The sequence below is a fragment of the Tigriopus californicus genome, chromosome 10, assembly GCF_007210705.1.
Source record: "Tigriopus californicus strain San Diego chromosome 10, Tcal_SD_v2.1, whole genome shotgun sequence".
Classification (NCBI taxonomy): domain Eukaryota; kingdom Metazoa; phylum Arthropoda; class Copepoda; order Harpacticoida; family Harpacticidae; genus Tigriopus; species Tigriopus californicus.
The window spans coordinates 16,058,054-16,077,607 of NC_081449.1; the positions used below are offsets into that span (position 1 = coordinate 16,058,054).

Genomic DNA, 19,554 nt, shown 5'->3' on the forward strand with positions numbered 1-19,554 from the left:
AATGCAGTGCGTGGGTTTTTTGTTAACAATAAGAGATAAAAGTTCGTTTCGTATTCTAGGAAAGACCTTTCTGCTGTAATAGACATGTTAACCACTTTGTAGCTGACGACTTAGGAATGTTGTGCCAGTCTCTCAGCCTTTGGAAGGAATGCTTCCTCTCATTCGCCCCTCACGCCGGGTAAACGAATGGATGGATGGATGGATGGATGGATGGATGGGGTAGTGATGGTGCTAGTAGTGGTAGCCGTGGCAGTGGTTGTGCTCACATGTGGATATGAAAGGCATTCGTGCTTTGCTGGCCCATGAGGTTTCTGTTCCAATTAAAGCCATAATCATGCAAAAATCGTAGTTGTATTTAAGAGCTAGTAATGAGTACAATTTACGTACAATATCAAGTACACGTGGTGATTTGTGTAGATACAATAATTTGTGTAGATACAATAACTCAATTCACTCTTATTGTTTTGACTTAACCTTGAAGTTAAATCTATGTCTCGTTACTGGTAGAATCAAAGCAAGCACGAAATATTTAAGAGCCTTGCCAAACCATTCAATCTGTAAATTTATTGGGAGCACAAGAATACGCCAACAGTTTCGCATAGCGAGAGTTCGTGAGGGATGGAATGAGATAAACTCATTGAACTCGAGAAGATTGGTCGCGCATGATTTCCCGGGGGAAAAACCCGTGTTGATCGTTACCAATAAGACCACCCACGGAGAGAAGGCTCCAAAAGCCGATCCTTCACCAAGCGGTCCATAACCTTCCTTCATACGCTGGTCAAGAATATTGGACGATAGTCTGAAGTCTTAGGCTTGTCTTCCCCCTTTGAACAAAGGTAAAACATTTGCACTTCTCCAATCGGTTCTAATGGTCAGTACAAATTTCATTATCATGTTCATCCGACGGGTTTGAAACAGGAGCTCTGGACAAAGCATCGGGAATGAAATGATCTTCGCCGCTTCTCCATTCCACCGAGAACTTAAATTGAGAGACACGAGATTTGTTGTTGAGGATTCGAGCATTTTTAATCTAATTTGTCATTCGGTCATTAAAAATCTCCCTCAATGGCTTACGATCCGTTATTACAGTGAAATGCTCCAATCCAGTTAAGTACATCCGGCATTTTTTGATGGCCCAGGAAATGGCTAATGCCGCTAACTCAACAATAGCCTATCTACTTTCCGTGTCTTTCAGGAAGCGGGAGCCACATTGGATCAAACGCTACGCACCCTCGTGCAGCTGTAAAAGTGCGAACCCGAGAGCTTTCAGTTTGGAGGATGGTCTCAGCTCCGAGTTTGAACATGCTCAGGATAAGGGGGCGACAAAAGGTAGACCCTTACCTTTTGGCACGCGGCAGAATGCTCCGGTAGCCACAAAAAGGTATTCTTCGTCTTCAAGAGACCTCAAAGAGGTTCGGCTAAAAGAGAAATGTGACTGAAAAAATGACCAAGTTGATGGTTGTAATGGTTGTTGCGCTCACTTAATGACCAGATACTCGCAGTCGAAGTGGCAGGTAATTCTACATGTTCTTGTGCTTTAGTTTCAGAAATGTCATGGTGTGAAAAATTGGGGCCAACAATTCCGAGACTCTGACAAGCTTTCAAACTATGGCAAGCATCATTCAAGTCACAACCGTCATATCACGAGTTACGTTAGTATCATTCAATGAAATCCCCGCTTGGAAAGTACCAAAAAGATGTACGTATGGGCCGACTGTCGACACCCGAAATATTCGTATTATAAAAACGATTTTCGACGCGGACTAGTGCGAGTCTATGAACTGGTTCATAGCCATAATGACGACATCCGCACCTGTGTTGGCACAAAACCGCGATTTGACTGATTTAGAAGCACCCTGAGGGGTCACTTTTACGTCAATGTGATTGGCACGAGCTTTACCAGTTGAAGAAGTAGCATGAATGTGTAAACTACTTACACATTTTTCTTCTTTTGAGACGTAAACGTCTCTCTCTTGAAACCCACTTCTTCTACTCTGACATGATCATGCGCCGTGATAGACGTGGTCTTCAAGAAGATAAAGAGCAAAGCCCCCTCAACATCAGGGGTCTCTCCCTTCTAACTTTCACGTCTTCGGACCCAAGTCCAGCCACTCCTCCAAGATCTCTTCAGCCTCGCCCTCCATTCTTCATTCTTCCCACCAGAGTGGATGGAGTCAGCTATCATCTTCATCCATAAGAAAGGGCCCAGGGACATTCCAGACAACCATCGAACCATCGCCCTGGAGAACCCCTTCTTGAAGATGATGGTCACCCTAATAGCTGTCCGCTTCTCCGGATTGGCCGAGGATAGGGATCTCCTTCCCAAGTTCCAATTCGGTTTCCGGAGAAGCCGCTCAACCACCACGGCAGCTACTCTCCTCTATGAAATTATCCATTCCAACATCAGTAATAAGAGGAGAGTGCACGGATGCTTTGTGGATTTCTCCAAAGCATTCGACAGGGTAGACCGAACGCTGTTATTCCTCAAACTCCAACTGTGGGGAGTTCCGCGTTCAATCTGTGTCCTGCTGTCCAACATCTATGCGGGACTCAGATGCTCCACTCGATCTAGTGAGGACCTATCCCCCAGTTATTTCCAGGGCATTAGTCGTTCCTCAATACAAGGAACCAATTACAGTTACACTTACTTTGGTCAAAAAAAGTAATTCGTTACACAACCACTACTCGCAAAAAAATAAAATGGCGTTACTCGTTACAATTACTTTTACTATAGTTTAAGATAACCAATAAAGGTTGAACGCGTAAAAATCCGAACACTGAAGAGTTGTTACATCGCTTGTAATTGACAAGAAAAATACCTCGATGGACTTTTAATATATCGTTTTGTTTATTGGGGAAAAATGTCTTAACTTATAAAAAAAGAACTCTTTCAAGAGTTAAGACACTGGAGGCTTTAGAAGAACATCTCCAGAATTTCAGTCTGCACAAATTCCGTAAAAATAAGGATGCGAGTGTAAGAATCTTGTGAAAAAGTTGATTTGACAAAATCGACAATATCAAATGTACATTAACCCTTCAATAACAACCCTGAGCGTACAAAGAAAGCCTGGAACTGATAAAAACGCATAGTGATAAGATCCCAAATATGATGCTAAAGTTATTCAATATTTTCAAAAAATGCTTCAATTTTGAAGCACAGATGTGGCCATGAAGGTCAGAAAATCTCAATCTTATGTTCAAGAGGTCAAAGAAAGCTTAGAGTGTAGGTCCTAGAAGGCTTAGGCTGGACTAGATCGCAACAGGCAAAAAGACAACTGGCAAAAAGGCTGAAGAGCACTTCGAATCCAATAATTGTGGGTAGTCTCCAAAAAAAATTGGACATAGTTCAGGGTAAGATAAACGCCTCCATCGAATATGACCAGTTGCAAACTGAAAGTAAGGTGGTTCAGGAGGTCAGGTCGAAACCGAAGGCTTTTTTCTCTTATGCGAACTCTAAGAGAAAGATAAAACACCCCGTTGGTCCCTTTGAGGTTGATGGGGAAGCCATTAGCAATGAAGAGATTATGGCTAACATTCTTGGAGATCAGCTCTCTAGTGTGTTTTCAACCCCACTGAGTTCAGAAGCAACAGCTCATTGCTCTGAAGATGACTCTGTTGAGATTGACAAGGTCAGTCAAGTTGAGCGTTTAGATGATCTTGCAGTCACAGATCAAGATGCATTGTAGGCCATCAAAGACTTGAGGCTTTCAAGTTCTCCTGGACCTGATGGCGTGACATCTCAGTTTCTGATGAGATGCTCACTGGTTCTTGCTCCTGTTTTCTCGTACTTGATGCGTTGCATCTTGAACCAGGGCAAGTTCCCCTCTTCTCTGAAGGTAGCTCACATTGATTCAATTTTTAAAGGGGGAGATCAGTCGCTCCCAGTAACTATAGGCCAATTTCTCTCACTTTGAATATTGGGAAGATGTTAGAGAAGATCATGAAGTTCAAACTTGTTGAATTTCTTGATATCCATGAAGTCTTTCCTCCTAGCCAACATGAGTTCCGAGCACATTTTAGCACGGTAACCCAACTACTTGAACATATAGAGCAGGTTATTGAGGGACTAGAGAGCCATGAATCAGTTGATGTTGTTTATTTCGACTTTGCCAAGGCCTTTGACAAGGTAGATCATGGCCTTTTAGTTAACAGGCTCCATGAGATTGGGATCCAAGGCAAGGTTCTCAATTGGCTAAGAAGTTTCATTTGTGGTAGGAAGCAATTAGTTAAGGTTGAGGTATCCCTCAGTGACATACATGATGTCATGTCGGGTGTTCCTAAGGGCTCCATTTTGGGTCCTCTCCTTTTCATCATCTTCATTGCTCCGCTTCAGTAGCTTAGTAGTATTAATGTCAGTATCTCTTGCTATGCTGATGATACAAAATTGGTAGTTGGTAGGAATGGTCAGAACTCCGGTTGTCTGGCAGAGGTCCTAGACCAAATCTACTCCTGGGTTGCTGCTAGTAACATGGAACTAAATGGAATGAAATTCCGCTCAATGACCAATAAAATGACCAATAAAATGATGAAGGTAAGGGCATTCAGCAGGTCTGATTCATAAGGGATTTAGGTGCAGTCCTCCAGGACAATGGGAAGTTCGATTAGCATATCCAGTTGAAAGTTGGTTAAGCTTTTCAAACATGTGGTTGGAGTCGATTGTCCAGCCGCATCTTGAACATGCTTGGCTTGGTTGGGCGCCAATTTGATCAACAGATTTGTAAAAGCTCGAGCAGGTCCAAAGATGTTTCACTAGGAAGATCACATGAATGAGAGAGCTTTCGTATTGGGAAAAAAGTTGGGACTGTACAGTGTTCAGAGACGGTACGAAAGGTATCTGATAGGTATGTCTTCAAAAGCATCCATGAGCTTTGTCCCAACCCAGGTTTAGGGTTAATTCTAGTGACCGTAGAGGCTTAATGTGCGCTTTGAGAGCACCTTCAAGTCCTCGAAAATCCAGGCTAGTTCAAACAATGAAGTTCACTTCTCTTCTTTCTCGGGTTCCTTCATTGTTTAATTTGCTTCCCTCTGATATTCGTAGGGAAGAAGTAGGCGTTGTTGATCCGGAAGCATCTTTCAAGTCACACTTGGACGAGTGTTTGGTTAACAAGCTTGACGAATCCTACATTCTGGAGGTGGCCAGATCCACCCAATCTAATTCCATTCCAAGTAGCGCTAAGGAAGTCAGCAAACATTTTTTTCTTGCTTAAAAATATGGCGCTTGGCAATGAAATAAAGTTTTGAAAAATTGTCAAGATCAATTAAAATATTTCAAAACCAAACTTCTATGGCTTTCTCACTATGAAAATCTTCCCAGAGCTGTCATAAATGTATAGGCCATGAAATTTGATGGTCCTTATACAAACGACGATGTTTTTAAAGCATAGTTAAAATGCCTTTGAATTGTTAAATGAAAACAAAATATTTCTCAGCTTCCATATTTTCCAGAGGTCATCCGTGGGAAAAGAGCGGCCCTTTGTGATCTTTGACGAAACTGCTTGAGATTTCTAGTTCCACCAACTGTTTGTGACCTTTTGGTTTGGTTTTTCACGGTCTTTTCTAACCGCTACAAGGAATGTGATCCCCAGTACCATTAAAATGAAAGGTTATAATTCGTCTAAATAGACGAACACCTTTCAATCTTTTTATGGTATTTGGTCTACCAAAAAATTTGAGTTGGCAGACCGGGCTAGTCCTTGAATGTAGGGTTGATCTGCAATGCTATCTAAAAATTGTGTCACAACTTTGCATCACATCTCACACCCTGGTATTTCTGAAATCCGTCGACTAACCTCTAATCAATTGGTCTGGCAAAATTTATCAAGCAATTCTGAACGGTTGATAACAATGATATCGTCTACATAATATAAGCAAGTGCAAACGGCATGTCACTGAAAACTTTAGGGCCGAGTTGTCCGATGGGTCGATTTGCCTTTTTTCTGATGTTTTGAATTGTAATGCGTGGCTTTTTTTTGACCCGTGGAGTAACGAAAGATATGGCACAAAATGTGCGGAAACCAGCTGATGCCAAACCGGACATCAAATGTTTTTGAATCTTGAAAACTAACAGAAAAATTACAAAAACAATCTCATACGTAACGTGGGAGAACGGGATCACCTTTTGAACATTATGAAATCCCAAAACGTGATTCTTTCTCGTCTGATGAAAACTTAAGGATTCTAACCAAAAGGATAACACCTATTTATGAACTCGTACTGGCTGATTTTCCCGCTCAACCATGTAAGTGTTGATATCTCATCTTCTTGCACCTGGCGTGAAAGTGCGTCTTGTGGGCTTCGGTCGTTTCTCAACCCCTCAAATCAGATGAAAATGTTTGACTTGTGGAAAACAAAAGGATTGATGAGTGAAATTCGATCCACTCTCGAACAATCGCGTCTTGGCTTGCATCGTATCCTTTGTTTCTCCTTATGCCTGTTTTGTCCAATGCTTTGAACACGTTTGATTCAAATTCAACTCTTATGTTCAAGCTAAAGTCACGTGGTTTACATTTGTTTTTTAAGTGTGTTCGTCGACAAATGCGCTCTAAATGTGAGTCTTCTCTACACTTGGACGATCACCTAAAAGAGCAATGTGTCCCGAAACTACAGTTTTGAAATGATCCTGAAAATCGAATAGAACCTCTGGTCGATAGAGCAACTCAAAGATCACATGCGAATGCATGACGTCGATGCCATTCACATCTAAATCAGTCTTCTAATCAACAGCCACAGACAAGCATTTACACGATGAAACTAGAGCGAGTGTTTTGTATTGTTCTCTTGCGAATCAGTTCTCTCCACGCGGACTTTATTTCGGGCAAAATCTTTCCTGGGCAATTTGAGTACCCCGAATTGTCCGGGATGATGAACCCACGTGAAGCCATTCGGATCTGTGAAGGAGACCTCGAATGTGCCGGATTCACGTACTTGGGATCACCCGACCTGGACACGAGCAGGAAGATTGCCTTCTTCCGGTATGAATGGATATATCAATAAATACGTAAGATTTGAAGTCGTCTTGGAGCAGCGCATAACACACGTAGCATTCTTCTCACGCACGTAGATTTGTGAGGATGGTGTCAAAAGGTTTTTTTGAAGACGTAGATTGGACCACGTACATGGTCAATCGAGATTTCGCCAAGTACGTCAATCAATTGCCCATGGGAGAGGGCAACAATTTCACCGAGATCACCCGCACCAAATTTAGCTTCGATCAAGAGGTAAGACCAAGGCAATTTCTGATTGTGCTTTGGGCCCCAACGGACAGAGGACAACCCACTCGCTCCCATTTCAGTTGGAACGTGAGTGTGCCAGCCGTGGTTGTGCGGGTGTGGCCGTGAACGGGCATGGCGTGTTGCGCGTTTACCATCAAATCGACCTCAGGACCTTGGAGCCGACCAAGGAATGGTCCACATTGTTTAACCTTCTCGGTGACTCGGATCATGTGCGTGGGATGGACATTGCCAATTCCATCGACTATTGCTGCCCAATGGTATGAGTGACTAGGCCTCTTCATAAATCGGACTGTTTGAAAGAGCACTCCTTTCGGGATCTTTGGACGAGTTAGTCAAGTAACCACTTACTGGATGTCGGCAGGCATCTCCAAAACAATGATGCAAAATATTATTATGCAGTTGGTTTTCCTCAAGTTTTTGGGCGAAGGCAGGCTATAAGACCTTGCTAATTTTGAACTTGAGCCAATCAATGGCACAAATCTGTGATTAATGGATTTTTTCCAACTAAACTTAATTCTCTTACTCTGACGACCGAAGATAATTAGGACATTAAAGCACAATCTTACAGATTGAATGAAGGCACAGGTTGGCAAAAATCCTACCCATCCAAACAAGTATTTAATCAATTTGGGATAGCAGCACGTTTTGGCGCCTCTCTTTGCTTCTTCCCCTTGAGCCTCGGCTTAGGTCCTTTTTGACCTTCCATGTTTAGCCTTACGTACTCTTAGTCTCATGTACATAAGTGCCAGATTCGAGATTTTCCACAGATGGACCGCCGACGGGTTCAACCTTGGGAGATCCACGACCAATTGCAGAGAGCTTCGTGCCACATGAGCGAGGAGGAATTTACCGAGAAATTCATCCGAACTAGCACGCCCGTGATCTTCCCCGATTGCAACTACGACTGGCTCAAAGACTTCGATCTGAGTCCCACAGCCACAACACTGGTGAGTCGATGACGAAAAGCACCTGGACTAGAATCGGTTTCTTCTTGGAATCTCCATATTTGGGGGGTTTGACCCTCTTGTAGATGTTCCACGATAACCGCACCACTCCCAAGATGGATTTCTGGCTCCAGCCTTTGCCCGGATTCACGCACGTGAGAACGCCGAACAGTGGTCGAGACAATGATCATTTGATCATGGAAGCTTTGGGTGAGACAGTCTACATATCTAATGAAACACTGGTGGAACCAAGACTATTGATTGAGGATCATTTTTCAATGCCATTCAGACGGTGGATGGTTGAGGTGCTTTAATCGGATGCGTAAGAATCCAAACTGCCAGAAACGGGGGTCGAATTGCTCGTTGTTCGAGCATTTCCCTAAGCCCAATCCCATTCCTAAAGATCTGTTTGTCAAATCCAACTTCGACAACGACCTCGATTGGGTTATTATCAGTATGGAAAGCACAGGTAAATGTCACTTAAAGCTCTTTGAGGAGGTAAGATTCCCTGAATAATGGAAGCTGCTTTAATCAATCCGTCATATCTTGGACGTGAGATATAAAACAAGAGCCTCGCAACCTCGAGCCTGACCTTTTCTATGGTTGTATGTAGGAAGCCATCCTCACAACGATCCCGATTTAACTGGAGCCTGGAACTATCTGATCAATGGATACAAGTGGTGGGTCATGTTTCCAGCAGGTAATCTATTGGACATCCTGAAAGATATGAACCCAAGGCCTCCTCAAAGCGAGCTTTATGATTTTATGTAGGATTCGATGCCAAAGCTGTTCATTGCGATCCGAAATGCTCCCCAGATCTTGGTGGAGAGGACGAGACATTTCGTTGGTATCACCATGTGCTTCCACAACTAAAAAAGACACCGGTACTCTCTCACGTTCTTACTCACACATGCACACACCCACCCACACAAATGTTATCACTGTCTGATCCCCCAGTCGACAAAATATCATTCCTATTCGTAGATCTATGGCGAATATGCCAAAGAATTCGTGCAAGGGCCGGGAGATTCACTGTATCTCCCCCACGGGATGGGCCATGCCATCTTAAATATCAGAGATAACGTAGCTGTGACCGAGAACTTCCTATTTGTGGATGCCTTGCCAGGTAAGGGCCAAAGGTGGACGGATGGACTCACTCACTCATAGGTTGATATCAAACTTTATTCTTGTTCCCGTAGAACTGATGTCAAAAATTGCCCTCAATGAGATCGATATGTTTCGGCCCAAATGGGAGGAAATGGGCTTTCGGAAACTATACTACCAACATGCTTCCAAATCGGTAAGCTGATGTATTAATGATCAATCAACCAGTTGTGGCCTTTGATTGTAAGTGACCCAATGAATTGAATTGTTTTTCAAATTCCTTTTCCGCCCAGGATCGTGAAGCGATGCGGGCACATTATGACTTTGCATTAGAAGTGATTGACGAGAACCCACAGATATGCCAAGATGCGGAACGAAATCGGAAAGAAAAGTGGTTCCAAATCTTTGGGAATGAAACCCAACCTGTTATGGTCAATTATTAATAACATCATTTCCAACTCGTCTTCTCCTTCCTTGTGTTGCTTCATTGCTCAGCAGAGATGATCCTCGAGAAAATTCAGCAACCTTTTCGCATATTTATCCGGGCCTGCTGATGAGTGGTTTGACCCACAGAGTAATAATGTCTTGCCCAAACCACCGAGTCTTTGGCGAAATCCGTAGGGTGTAAAAATGTCCACGATGCCCAAATAATATCTAGGAAATAAATGAATTGGCTGAACAATCCAATCTTCTTGCACTATGTGTAGGTAGGTATCCTCAATGAGAGTAGCGAGTCTGAAAACTGGTTTAGTTGTCCTTACCGGTTTCCGGGCCCGTCCAAAATATGAACGGCATTAGGCGTGTCAGGGAGGAGGCGACGGTGTTCAATGGCCATAAAGTCATCCAGTTTGTGCCAATCATAAATGATGGATTCGTCCGCGGTTTGACCGTCGACCGTTCTGGGCGCGTACTCAATCAAATCCGGGTTGGCCTCCCAGTCGTCTGAAAATGCATGAAATGAACGAAAAAAAAAAAAAGACGAAGGCATCGGGTGACGCCCAATGTGCACGCCGTGGGGACAGATAGAGCACACCCACCCGTCTTAGGATCCGGCGAGAATGACAACTGCTGGTTGATTTGCTCCACCAGCGGAGAAATCCCTGGAGAATGGAATGATGTATTTCCCGATTCTTCGGAGGGTTTTTTCGTGCTTATTTCGGCAGTCCGATGACTGGGGCTGCTTAATGGGGAGGGTGAGGCTTGTGAGTGGATTTGGAAGTGCAAACTGGGTGTCGGACTTGTGGAGGCGGGTGGCGTGTAACGGCTTTCGCTCACGGAGCGCGAGAAGGTCACCTGGCGAACTTTCATATGCTTGACCTTCTTGGGCTTTAACGGCTTCAAAATGATTTGTTGCGGGGCTGTCGCCGCCGTGGCGGTAAGTCTATTCGCCGTCACAAAATCAGTTTCTTTGGTATCATTGATGAGCTCACTGAGGAATGAAGAGGTAGAGTGACGTCGCTCCAATGGAGCACTCACTTTGGACGCTGGTCTGGGTGGAGAGGTTTTGGAACCGGACTCCTCAACCTAACTATGTAAAAACAGACTCTGAGGCACTGATCAACGGTCAAGAACTGTTTGGACTATCGATTGCTCTGGAAATGCCTCCAGCCTTGGATCAATTCAGAAATTAATCAAATAATTATGTCAAGTACGCGCTGCTTCAACAATATCTGTGTCCATTCCATTGACGTTGTTCTGGGTAAGTTCTTGATCGCTCTAATGCATAAATATATTGCTTTACCGTGTGCGAAGAATCCGCCGCAAGTGTGCGCCCATTTTGAATGGTCTGCTTCCGCTTTCTGGCACTAGCAGATCGGATTTCATGGGCTGCATCGTTGGCAAAACCAATCGAGCTCCTGTCCAGTACCATGAGGGAATAGGTAAAGGTTGATAGATCAGTATGATTGATGAGACAGCACAGATCAAGAGTGTCAAACGAACCGTTTGAAACTAGTGACGACTTCGGCCACACTAAGCCTTTGCAAGTGGAAGCTTTTCCAGTTCAAGGAACGTTGGATCCCAACCAAAAGCGAGTAGTCCACAATGCCATGTGAGCGGAGGAATTCCACATCTCGGTTGATCTGCTCCAGGAGCCTGTGCAAGAAATCGAGTAATGAGCTCATGGGCTCAGGAAAGACAATGGTGGGATGTCTGGATCAGTCCCTACCACGATTGGTATTGGCCAAAGTTCAGGGGTGTTCCATGAAAATTGCCGTCCTTTTGCACTACGTCGTCATCCGCCGAAATGTTGGGCTCATATCGACCCAAAAGACAGCCCTTGATGTCGTATTTTTCGCCAATTCGAATCGAGGGCCAAAAGATGGATTGCATCACGATGAAATGGACCTAAGTTTTAGTTGAAAGAGGAACCCACTCATATAAGATTCAGAACCTGATGTGAATTATAGAAGGTAGAGAGAGGGACTTGCCCACGAGTTCCGTTTGATTTTGATTCCGTAAACTCCAAGGATTTTGACAAGCAGAGAATGAGGCGATGAGATGAAGTGGTCAATGTAATCTCTGAAAGGACGTTTCACGTGTCAAACGAGTGTCAATGATTGGTAGGCATTGGTTATCAATCATCATCGTTTAGATTGCTAGCTAGGACAATAGTACTCGTAGGACATGCATGAGCCATACTGGAGAAAGACTCACTCCAAATGGTTGAGAAAGCCTTGAATGCCTTTGAGCGTCTCGATCTTCAGGACGAATCTTCTATCGTAGGTGAGGAAGAAGCAATATTTTGATTTGGAATTCGTGACATGTTGGAGGTATCGGAAATATTCCTCGGGCGGCGAGATAGACTGAATAAGATAGAGATGGGTAGATTGGTTTCATTTCGTGGGGACACTTGTCCACCAAAACTGTCAAAACAGGTTTGAGACATCCAAATGTTGTTCAACACGAAAGAGTCGCAATGACATGCATTCGTAATTCTTTATCATTTTTAATCAATCTTTTGGGCTGCTGCTTAAGTCGTTTGATGATTCCGAGAGGGTCGTTAGTATTGCTTTACAAACAACGATCTGCTGATTTTGACCTTGACATTTAGAAGAACACTCTTCGAATGTTTGTAATCGCACATGACTCTCAAAATTAGTGACAGACATGAGTTATGAAATTGTACATCATGTGTTATTTTTCTTTTTTTCGTTCAATCTAATACCTGGCTTTCACTCTCCCAAGTACTTATTAGATGGTAGAAGACCTATTCCCGTTTTATCCTTAAAGGATGTGTGGACATTAAAAAAAAAAAAAAAGGTTGTTTAGGAAGCCTGAAATACAGCGTTCCTGCCAATACGAATTTTCATCGGTGGATCAAACATTTCAAGGACTATCAACATCTATCGCAGGTCTACATACGTGACATTTACGTATTAGATTATGCACGAACTGCTAGAAATATTGACAGTGAACGAACTTCCCTTCCAATCGGCCTAATCCTCCTCATAGCAACTCTGAGCCACTTTTCGAATTAAAGAGAAATAAAATAAAAACCTAGATCCTTTCAATTAAATGCGGGTCAATTAGATATGATTTTCTTTGTAAAGTGGCTCGTTTCAAAGTTAAATTGTCAAAAGCTATGCACCTGACCAAGGGCAGGTCAAAAAAAGAATCAAATCTATATAGTGTTTACTACATAACTTTGGAAAAAAATATCTTGGGTTTCCTAAGCATAGTAGTTTTGGACTCAAACTTGACCAAGTTGATCCATTCAACCAGATCCTGTGGTCGTATTAAGTGTATATTTGGAATGAAGTGAACGGTTTAGGAGATAAGTCATTTTTGCTTCCGTTCGCCGTTCACATGGTTATGATTATGGGAAAATATGCTGTTTCTCGCTTATACCTATTTGATCGCTATAAATCTTTGGCCAAGGTCGAAATTGTCATTGTACTTTACCTCTAGGAAGTCTTCATGCCGTATTCCCAAAGCAGCCCGAAGCGATGCAAAGACCACCGGAGCAAAGACTTTGAACGAGACCTCAACATGATCGAGTTTTTTCTGAAGTTTTGCCTTCCGTGCGGGCTCGAGAGAAATCACGCTCGAATCCCCAACCCGGCTCCGGGATCGCAGAGAGGGTCGTCGGCTGGCCAGAGGCACTTCCTCCTCCGCTCGGGACAAGATCGAGTGGAAGACGGCCACCTCTGCGTAATCCTTTTGCTTCAGATGGTGTCGAGGCAAATCCGACACCAGCTTCGTTTGAAAGCAATGCCGAATAGCTGCTGTAAATAGTAAATAAACGAGCAAGCAACTCGTGAGGCCTGGACATGATCCATGATCCACGAGGCACGGGATGTGACATCTAATCCTCACCAATAAACGTGTAATTGGGATGGCAAGGACCCACGTCAAGGATGCCCTTCCGCCTGCCATACTTGATCCATTTCCAAATTCGGCCGAGTTTCCGGTATTTTTGGGCACGAGGCTTGACATCCCCGGTGGATGAGAGTGCACTTGCCCCGCTTCGATTCAAATCACTCGTGCTGGACAGTGTGCCCGATTGGGTGGAGATCGACGAGGAGCTTTGGCCCCCGGCGGCCAAGCGAGAGATCAGACTCGGGGCCGCACTGCGGGCATAGGCTTGGCCTCGATCATCCGGATACATTCTCACTTCCGAAGGATCATATCACGTAGAACAGCGCTCGAAGGGCAGGTGGTGAAGAATGAAGAATGACGAATGCAGACTGAAGACTCCACAAAAGCAGTGGATGAATGATTCATTCCATGTGATGATCAATCTACTCGCAGATTTATGATCACTTGATGTATTCCGTAGTCTTCATGTGAAGCCTTCAATGTCATTGATTCGACAGGAAGGATAGGATGATGGTGATGGTGATGATTTGGATTTGGCCAGGTACAATTTGAGCACCAACAGGACACAACAAGTTGGACCTTGATGAGAAAGAAAGCCATTCGTTCTTCTGGCTCGTCCGTCCCGTTTACATGAGGTGGATCTAGATAGTCGGATGAGACCCTTTTCGGGAACTCACGGCAAACTATTCACACCACACAATGTCAACCTGAGGGTGGGGGGGGGGGGATGGTGGCCCGGAAATCCAGAGAGAATGACAACCTCCTCGTCCCACTTGGTCGCTTGGAGGGTTTCATTTGTCCGTGTGTAGTCGGTACATCACCAAATTAGTGGGTGTTAGTTTTCAGGTACGGTTAAGTTATTCCCAAAAGGAAATGTTCCCTTGCCAGTAAGCTTGATTTAATGTAGTTTTTTACCCACCAACACATATGAAAACATTGCTTCCTCGCAAACAAAACATAGTTTGGGGATTTGGATTGGTGTTTATTAAATTGTTTACCGTTAGATGCTTTTTTTTAAACGTTCAAGACATTGGCCGCATTGCTATAATTTCTCAAAAACAGGATGAGGTCGTCCTGACATCCAAATTTGCATCCTGACGTAATGATTGGTGATGTTGGTTTTTAAGGGACAATAAAACTAAATTGTGAGGCTCATTATTTAAAAGACATAAAGCTTAAATGTCCTTTTACACAAGTAAGTCAATTCACATGATCTTTTTTTTACTTTTATGGTTTTTAGTGATCTTTAAATCTCATCTACAAATTTCTTTTCAATGCTTGGTCTTTATTGCCAATCCATTTGCTATTTTGGCTACTTTTATTTGCTAGAAATGTGCGGCCTTAATCGTCTGCCTTTTTTCGTGGTGATGATGGCTTTTAAATACCATGCATAAATCAAAGTTCACGAGACTCATAGCTCTTCATGGTGCCTGTAGACTTTTCGTGGCTTGTAAAGGTGGATGGAAGCAAAACATCCCGAGTTTCCATGGTAGCACCAATCGACAACACTTTTCTTTTTAAACGCGTCCAAGGATCAAACGGTGAAGCATCCATGCCGGCCATCAATTTGTCCAACTATGCCGGGTTATTGTCCGTTAGTCGATTGCTCCTCCGTCCATGAGTGAGCTTAGCGTCGAAACGTTTCCATGAGAAGGGATTTACTTCTATTCACATCCACTACAGTAATTCTTGAAAATATTCATGCTTTTGTATTTAGGTGTCAGCTTTAATTATCAGGAAGCATGGTCATGACTGAAGTTTCGAACCACGCAATGAGTAACGTTTGTCTTCATTTGTTGACAAATTCCCTATGAATGTCTTGATTGTCTAAATACATAGGTGTTCTTCTATACTTTTACTATTATTATTAAAGAATTATTAATTACTTCAAACGAGACGTATAAAGATATCCGTACACAAACAAGTGGAACCGAACGGGAGTTTGACTTGAATCAGGATGTATTTTGAAGTGAGGATTATGCCCAATATTGAAATAGCTCCAATACTAAACAGAATTATTCTGCTTTTCACCATACCCCTAATGTTAGATTGCACAATACGTGGCCGATCGGAGAGATTGAATGCAGAAGTTTTAATAAGTAACTTTAATTCGGACGATGAGGTGTGAACGGAACAATGGATGAGAGAAGAATGATGTGGTGGCATAAAATGACGGGGAACCGGTTTTGGAAGAGAAGCAGGAAGAATATGAAGAGAGACACGGAACCTACTTTTTGGGATCATTCCGCCGATCAAGTCTAACGGTGGTACTCCTGTCTCCACGTTAATTCATGATCATGTGGAAAAGGCATTTCAATATCAAAGGAATACTCTCTTACGCTTGATCCATTCACTCAATTTGAAAGCAAATTGGATGAGTGTATGACTTCCAATGTATTTCGCATTAAGATTGGAATGAGAGGCACCAAGGGCTGTACACATTGAAAAGAGTATATTGCCTCGCTCGGGATACTGACGTTGGGTTTTGGTTTCTTACTTAAAAGGCATTTTGATTTGTCGATAGGCAATAATACCCGCCCTGAGAATGGCCAGAACCCCGGCCAGCACCAAGATCCCGATCACGTACCACTCTATCACGTCCGGTATGTCGGCTGAACTTTGGTGTTCCGTCACCGTGGCAATGGCCGCCCAGATCACCACTGAACCAACAACAACAACGACAACAACAACAATAACAACATGAAATGAAATTATGAAATTAAATCACTCAACATCACCATGGGAAGGAGCATTTACTGCCTTCAAAATGGAGATCAACTCACCCAAGTATGGGGTGACTAAGAAACGCACGTAGCGATCCAGTACGGTGTTTTCCAACACGAACCAAATCACCACGATGGCTAGTAGGAGACTTAGGCCTATCAGAGAGGACGATTCTCGATTTAGGCCCGCGTTCCCATAACTCAACTCCGTGGCCAGACTGATGCACGAGGCGATCAACGTCCAAGCTGTATAGGTGCCATGGCAGTTCTGACCGAGCACCACATAAGTCCTAAAAAATAAGATGGGAGGGCGGGATGAAAACATGCACGTACGGATTGGATTGATAGGGCGAAAAGCGGCTTTTGAATGGAAACGGGGGCCAACAGTGCTCGCTCTCTTTCTCTACTACCAAAATAATTTGGACTGCTCGGATTTGAGCCGATGGTTGTCCTCCGCGATGTTGAAACTGAAGATGCCCAAGAGAATGATGTTGGTAATGGCAATCAAGAAGAGGATGATACACGAGGCCAACAGGTAGTTATTGCCCCAAAGTAGGATCCAGCTCGCGTTCAGGGACAGATTGGCGATGAAAATGGCGCGATAGGCGAAATTGGCCACCTCCGGGTTCAAATACACCTTGCCAAAGTCGTTGGATTGGAATATTGTCACGATATCTACATAAAGAACGACGAGGAGACAAGGATAAAGCAAATACTGTCACTTTGCGGCTCGTTTGTCGAAAGGCACGTATCGATGAATGAGTACTTACAAAATATCAGAAGAACGGCCATCCAGATATAGATTAAGCTCCATATGGCAAAAGCCCATCCCGCTGGTGTCATGTACGTGTCATAGATGTCCGATAATTCGCCCACGGCATACTCAACCAACCCACTTTCTAAGGACCAACGGTAGGTAATAGGCTATCATCCACTGCTTCCGAGCTCTTTTAATGTTCTCACGACAACAATTGCCTTTGTTCCCACTACGTACTTCGTGAGTTTGATTAGTGCCCTGTATTAGAAATACAGGGCCCTAGGTTTAACCAAAGATAGTTCTAAGATAAGGCGATAAAAGGCCGAAGCCAAAGTTTGAGAGGGGCATTGTTGGCTCAATCTATTTGTTGGGTTGGAACGTGACGAAACTTGAATTGAGGTTTTCATCAAGAGCCGTGTGGATAGATGTGATAGATCCATACCGGATTGATGTGAATGTGTCACCCTTGGCCTCTGTGAAATGTGCAACTACAGCTGGAAATACTATGGCATTGTCATGAAGAACAAGAGGAAAAGGTAAAAACGCGCTTCCACTAAATGTCAAGGCAGTCCTTAAGATTTGGCCCTTGCGGTTGGTACTCGTATACCTAAATCTTTGACTGATTTCACTCAAGTGTAGGAAATAATTACAAACCTAAACTAATACCTCATTGATTGCTTTATTTCGAACTTACCCTTGCCTACGGATCCGGCCAGGCCATTGATCAGAAGTGTGAGAATAAAGGCCAAAAGCAAGGCCAGAATGCCACTGATGGCGAACCAGCTGTGTCCTTGTGACATTGGAACGATCCTGGAGGTACTGCCGCTCCAATGATTCGAACCACTGGTTCCAAATCGACCCATACGTACGTACCAACGTAAAGGACGTAAAGGACGACGACGACAAAGACCAAGAAGTGAGCCTTTCGCTGAGTGTTTTCGTGAGTTTGATAATTTCAAATGAGGAGGGGGGGGCAGGGGGCGGGGGAAGCACTAAACAGGTAGTTGTAGTAGTTGTAATAGAAGTAGTAGTAGTACTTGATTGTGCGTCAAATGCTTGGCAATACCTTGGATGGGTGAATGGTGAGCGTTATTCTGTGATAAGAAGCAGTCTCGGTCTTGTACCTAGTACTGTAGACACTGCCAAGCAATATTAAAGCTCTGTGCCACTATGGACGGCGGTATGCACTGTACATGTGTGTATCGGAGCTTAATGCTGCGTAGTACAAGCGCAAGAAGTTGCAACACCATCGTTGATGGTGGAGCATGTTCTTGTTGATTCATTCCCAGTCTGACCACATCTTCCTTCTGGCCTGGCTCGGCCCTCCAAAGCCTCCCTCCCACCCAGTCTTTGTCTCTCTCTCTCTCTCTCTCTCTCTCTCTCTCTCTCTCTGTCTCTCCTCAAATGCAGTCCTTTTCTGATTCGCAATTGGCATTCATCTGGATCGACTTGGAGCGGTTGGTTGCCGTCATCATGCACTATCCAACAACGACCATATGAGGTTTCCGGTCTTCAGAAACGACGTTGCGTTGCACGGCTCGGGGCTCATCATATGGACGGACCCAACCAAGAACAACCCAAGATTCTTGGACCAACTAATGGGAGTATCGTAGAAGAAGAAGCATAGAGAAGTAAAAATCGTGTTTGTAGTTTTTTTTTTACTGCAGCTGAATCGGTAATCAGTGGAAAGGACCCATTCGCTCTGAAAACGAGTCCGTCTGGCCAGCTCGCATCCCACTCTTTAGACTTTGCTGCCTCTTTTGTTTTTGATCTGCTCAATTGATTACATTTGCAATTACTTTCTTTTTTGACTATTCCAACCAAAATGGCTTTACAATTCCAATGTTCAAGCACATTTCTGTAGAATGTCCTTACTTCTCAACTTCTTTCTGTTGTACTACTAGCTGCACACAGTGCTCTTGATAGGAAAAAGAGATCAGTTATCCAAAGCACTAAGGAATTTGGAATACACTTTTTCTGCAAGCATTCAAATGACAAGCCCTGGGTAACTGTTATACATAATCCGTTTTTAAACCTACTTTCCATTTCTTACTTACTATGGGTTCTTAGGGTTTCAGACACCAAAACGTGCTCCCAATCTTAGGAAAAACATTGTTAGCACTTCGACCATCTTCATATTTCAAGGAATGTTTTGGGAAATAGAGATTATAAGAGCTCTCTTGCCCATGCCACACGAGAAATTAGAAAATGATTTGGTGGTAATGACTTCATACCAAGAAAAATGCCTGAATTCAGCTTAATCAGAAAGTCTCTTGCCATATATCGTTAAGAATAAATTAGACATGTGAAGTAAAAAAATTCAAGAATGAATGAAGTCCGCTACCCTGATTTTGGGCATTATGTGGCGGGAGAATTTAAACAAAAACAGGTTTGAAGTCAGACTTGGACAAGTTGTTGACTAGAATTCCCGATCAACTTTATATTCAAGGGTTAGCCAGACATCTTGAACTGAT

General features: G+C 43.5%; 4 protein-coding genes across 4 annotated transcripts in view; 2 read left to right on the forward strand and 2 right to left on the reverse strand.

Annotated features, from left to right (window-relative positions):
• The first annotated feature begins 6,320 nt into the window (after window positions 1-6,320).
• On the forward strand, window positions 6,321-9,962 carry LOC131889160 (uncharacterized). Its single transcript, XM_059238189.1, has 11 exons — window positions 6,321-6,971; window positions 7,061-7,217; window positions 7,292-7,489; window positions 8,000-8,179; window positions 8,263-8,386; window positions 8,466-8,645; window positions 8,790-8,876; window positions 8,948-9,060; window positions 9,161-9,302; window positions 9,376-9,476; window positions 9,574-9,962. Exons 1-11 carry the CDS (start codon window positions 6,745-6,747, stop codon window positions 9,721-9,723), a joined length of 1,659 nt encoding a protein of 552 aa, XP_059094172.1. The 5' UTR covers window positions 6,321-6,744; the 3' UTR covers window positions 9,724-9,962.
• On the reverse strand, window positions 9,772-14,112 carry LOC131889161 (uncharacterized). The gene is made up of 9 exons (XM_059238190.1): window positions 13,598-14,112; window positions 13,184-13,506; window positions 11,936-12,084; window positions 11,448-11,800; window positions 11,222-11,374; window positions 11,022-11,136; window positions 10,318-10,804; window positions 10,042-10,222; window positions 9,772-9,934 (listed from the first exon to the last, which is right to left on the reverse strand). Exons 4-9 carry the CDS (start codon window positions 11,609-11,611, stop codon window positions 9,772-9,774), a joined length of 1,263 nt encoding a protein of 420 aa, XP_059094173.1. The 5' UTR covers window positions 11,612-11,800; window positions 11,936-12,084; window positions 13,184-13,506; window positions 13,598-14,112.
• Window positions 14,113-15,974: 1,862 nt separating this feature from the next.
• Window positions 15,975-18,120, reverse strand: LOC131889162 (uncharacterized). Its single transcript, XM_059238191.1, has 5 exons — window positions 17,775-18,120; window positions 17,094-17,222; window positions 16,734-16,998; window positions 16,384-16,613; window positions 15,975-16,260 (listed from the first exon to the last, which is right to left on the reverse strand). The coding sequence occupies exons 1-5, from the start codon at window positions 17,941-17,943 to the stop codon at window positions 16,094-16,096; spliced, it is 960 nt and encodes a 319-aa protein (XP_059094174.1). The 5' UTR covers window positions 17,944-18,120; the 3' UTR covers window positions 15,975-16,093.
• Window positions 18,121-18,222: 102 nt separating this feature from the next.
• The window catches only part of LOC131889159 (transmembrane protease serine 9-like), a 17,020-nt gene continuing 15,688 nt past the window's right edge, over window positions 18,223-19,554 (forward strand). The window contains exon 1 of the mRNA XM_059238185.1: window positions 18,223-18,711. The gene's annotated coding sequence lies outside the window, so the exon portion shown is untranslated. The remainder of the gene's footprint in view (window positions 18,712-19,554) is intronic.

Coding starts and splice junctions, on each gene's coding strand:
- LOC131889160 (XM_059238189.1), top strand. CDS start 6,745: ATGAAACTAGAGCGAGTGTTTTGTATTGTTCTCTTGCGAATCAGTTCT. Junction 7,218..7,291: donor AATTTAGCTTCGATCAAGAG/GTAAGACCAAGG, acceptor CTCCCATTTCAG/TTGGAACGTGAGTGTGCCAG. Junction 9,303..9,375: donor ATTTGTGGATGCCTTGCCAG/GTAAGGGCCAAA, acceptor TTGTTCCCGTAG/AACTGATGTCAAAAATTGCC.
- LOC131889162 (XM_059238191.1), bottom strand. CDS start 17,943: ATGGGTCGATTTGGAACCAGTGGTTCGAATCATTGGAGCGGCAGTACC. Junction 16,999..17,093: donor GGCCGTTCTTCTGATATTTT/GTAAGTACTCAT, acceptor TTCTTTATGTAG/ATATCGTGACAATATTCCAA. Junction 16,614..16,733: donor GAGCAGTCCAAATTATTTTG/GTAGTAGAGAAA, acceptor CTTATTTTTTAG/GACTTATGTGGTGCTCGGTC.
- LOC131889161 (XM_059238190.1), bottom strand. CDS start 11,611: ATGCAATCCATCTTTTGGCCCTCGATTCGAATTGGCGAAAAATACGAC. Junction 11,375..11,447: donor TTTGGCCAATACCAATCGTG/GTAGGGACTGAT, acceptor TTTCTTGCACAG/GCTCCTGGAGCAGATCAACC. Junction 10,805..11,021: donor CGGCGGATTCTTCGCACACG/GTAAAGCAATAT, acceptor TTACATAGTTAG/GTTGAGGAGTCCGGTTCCAA.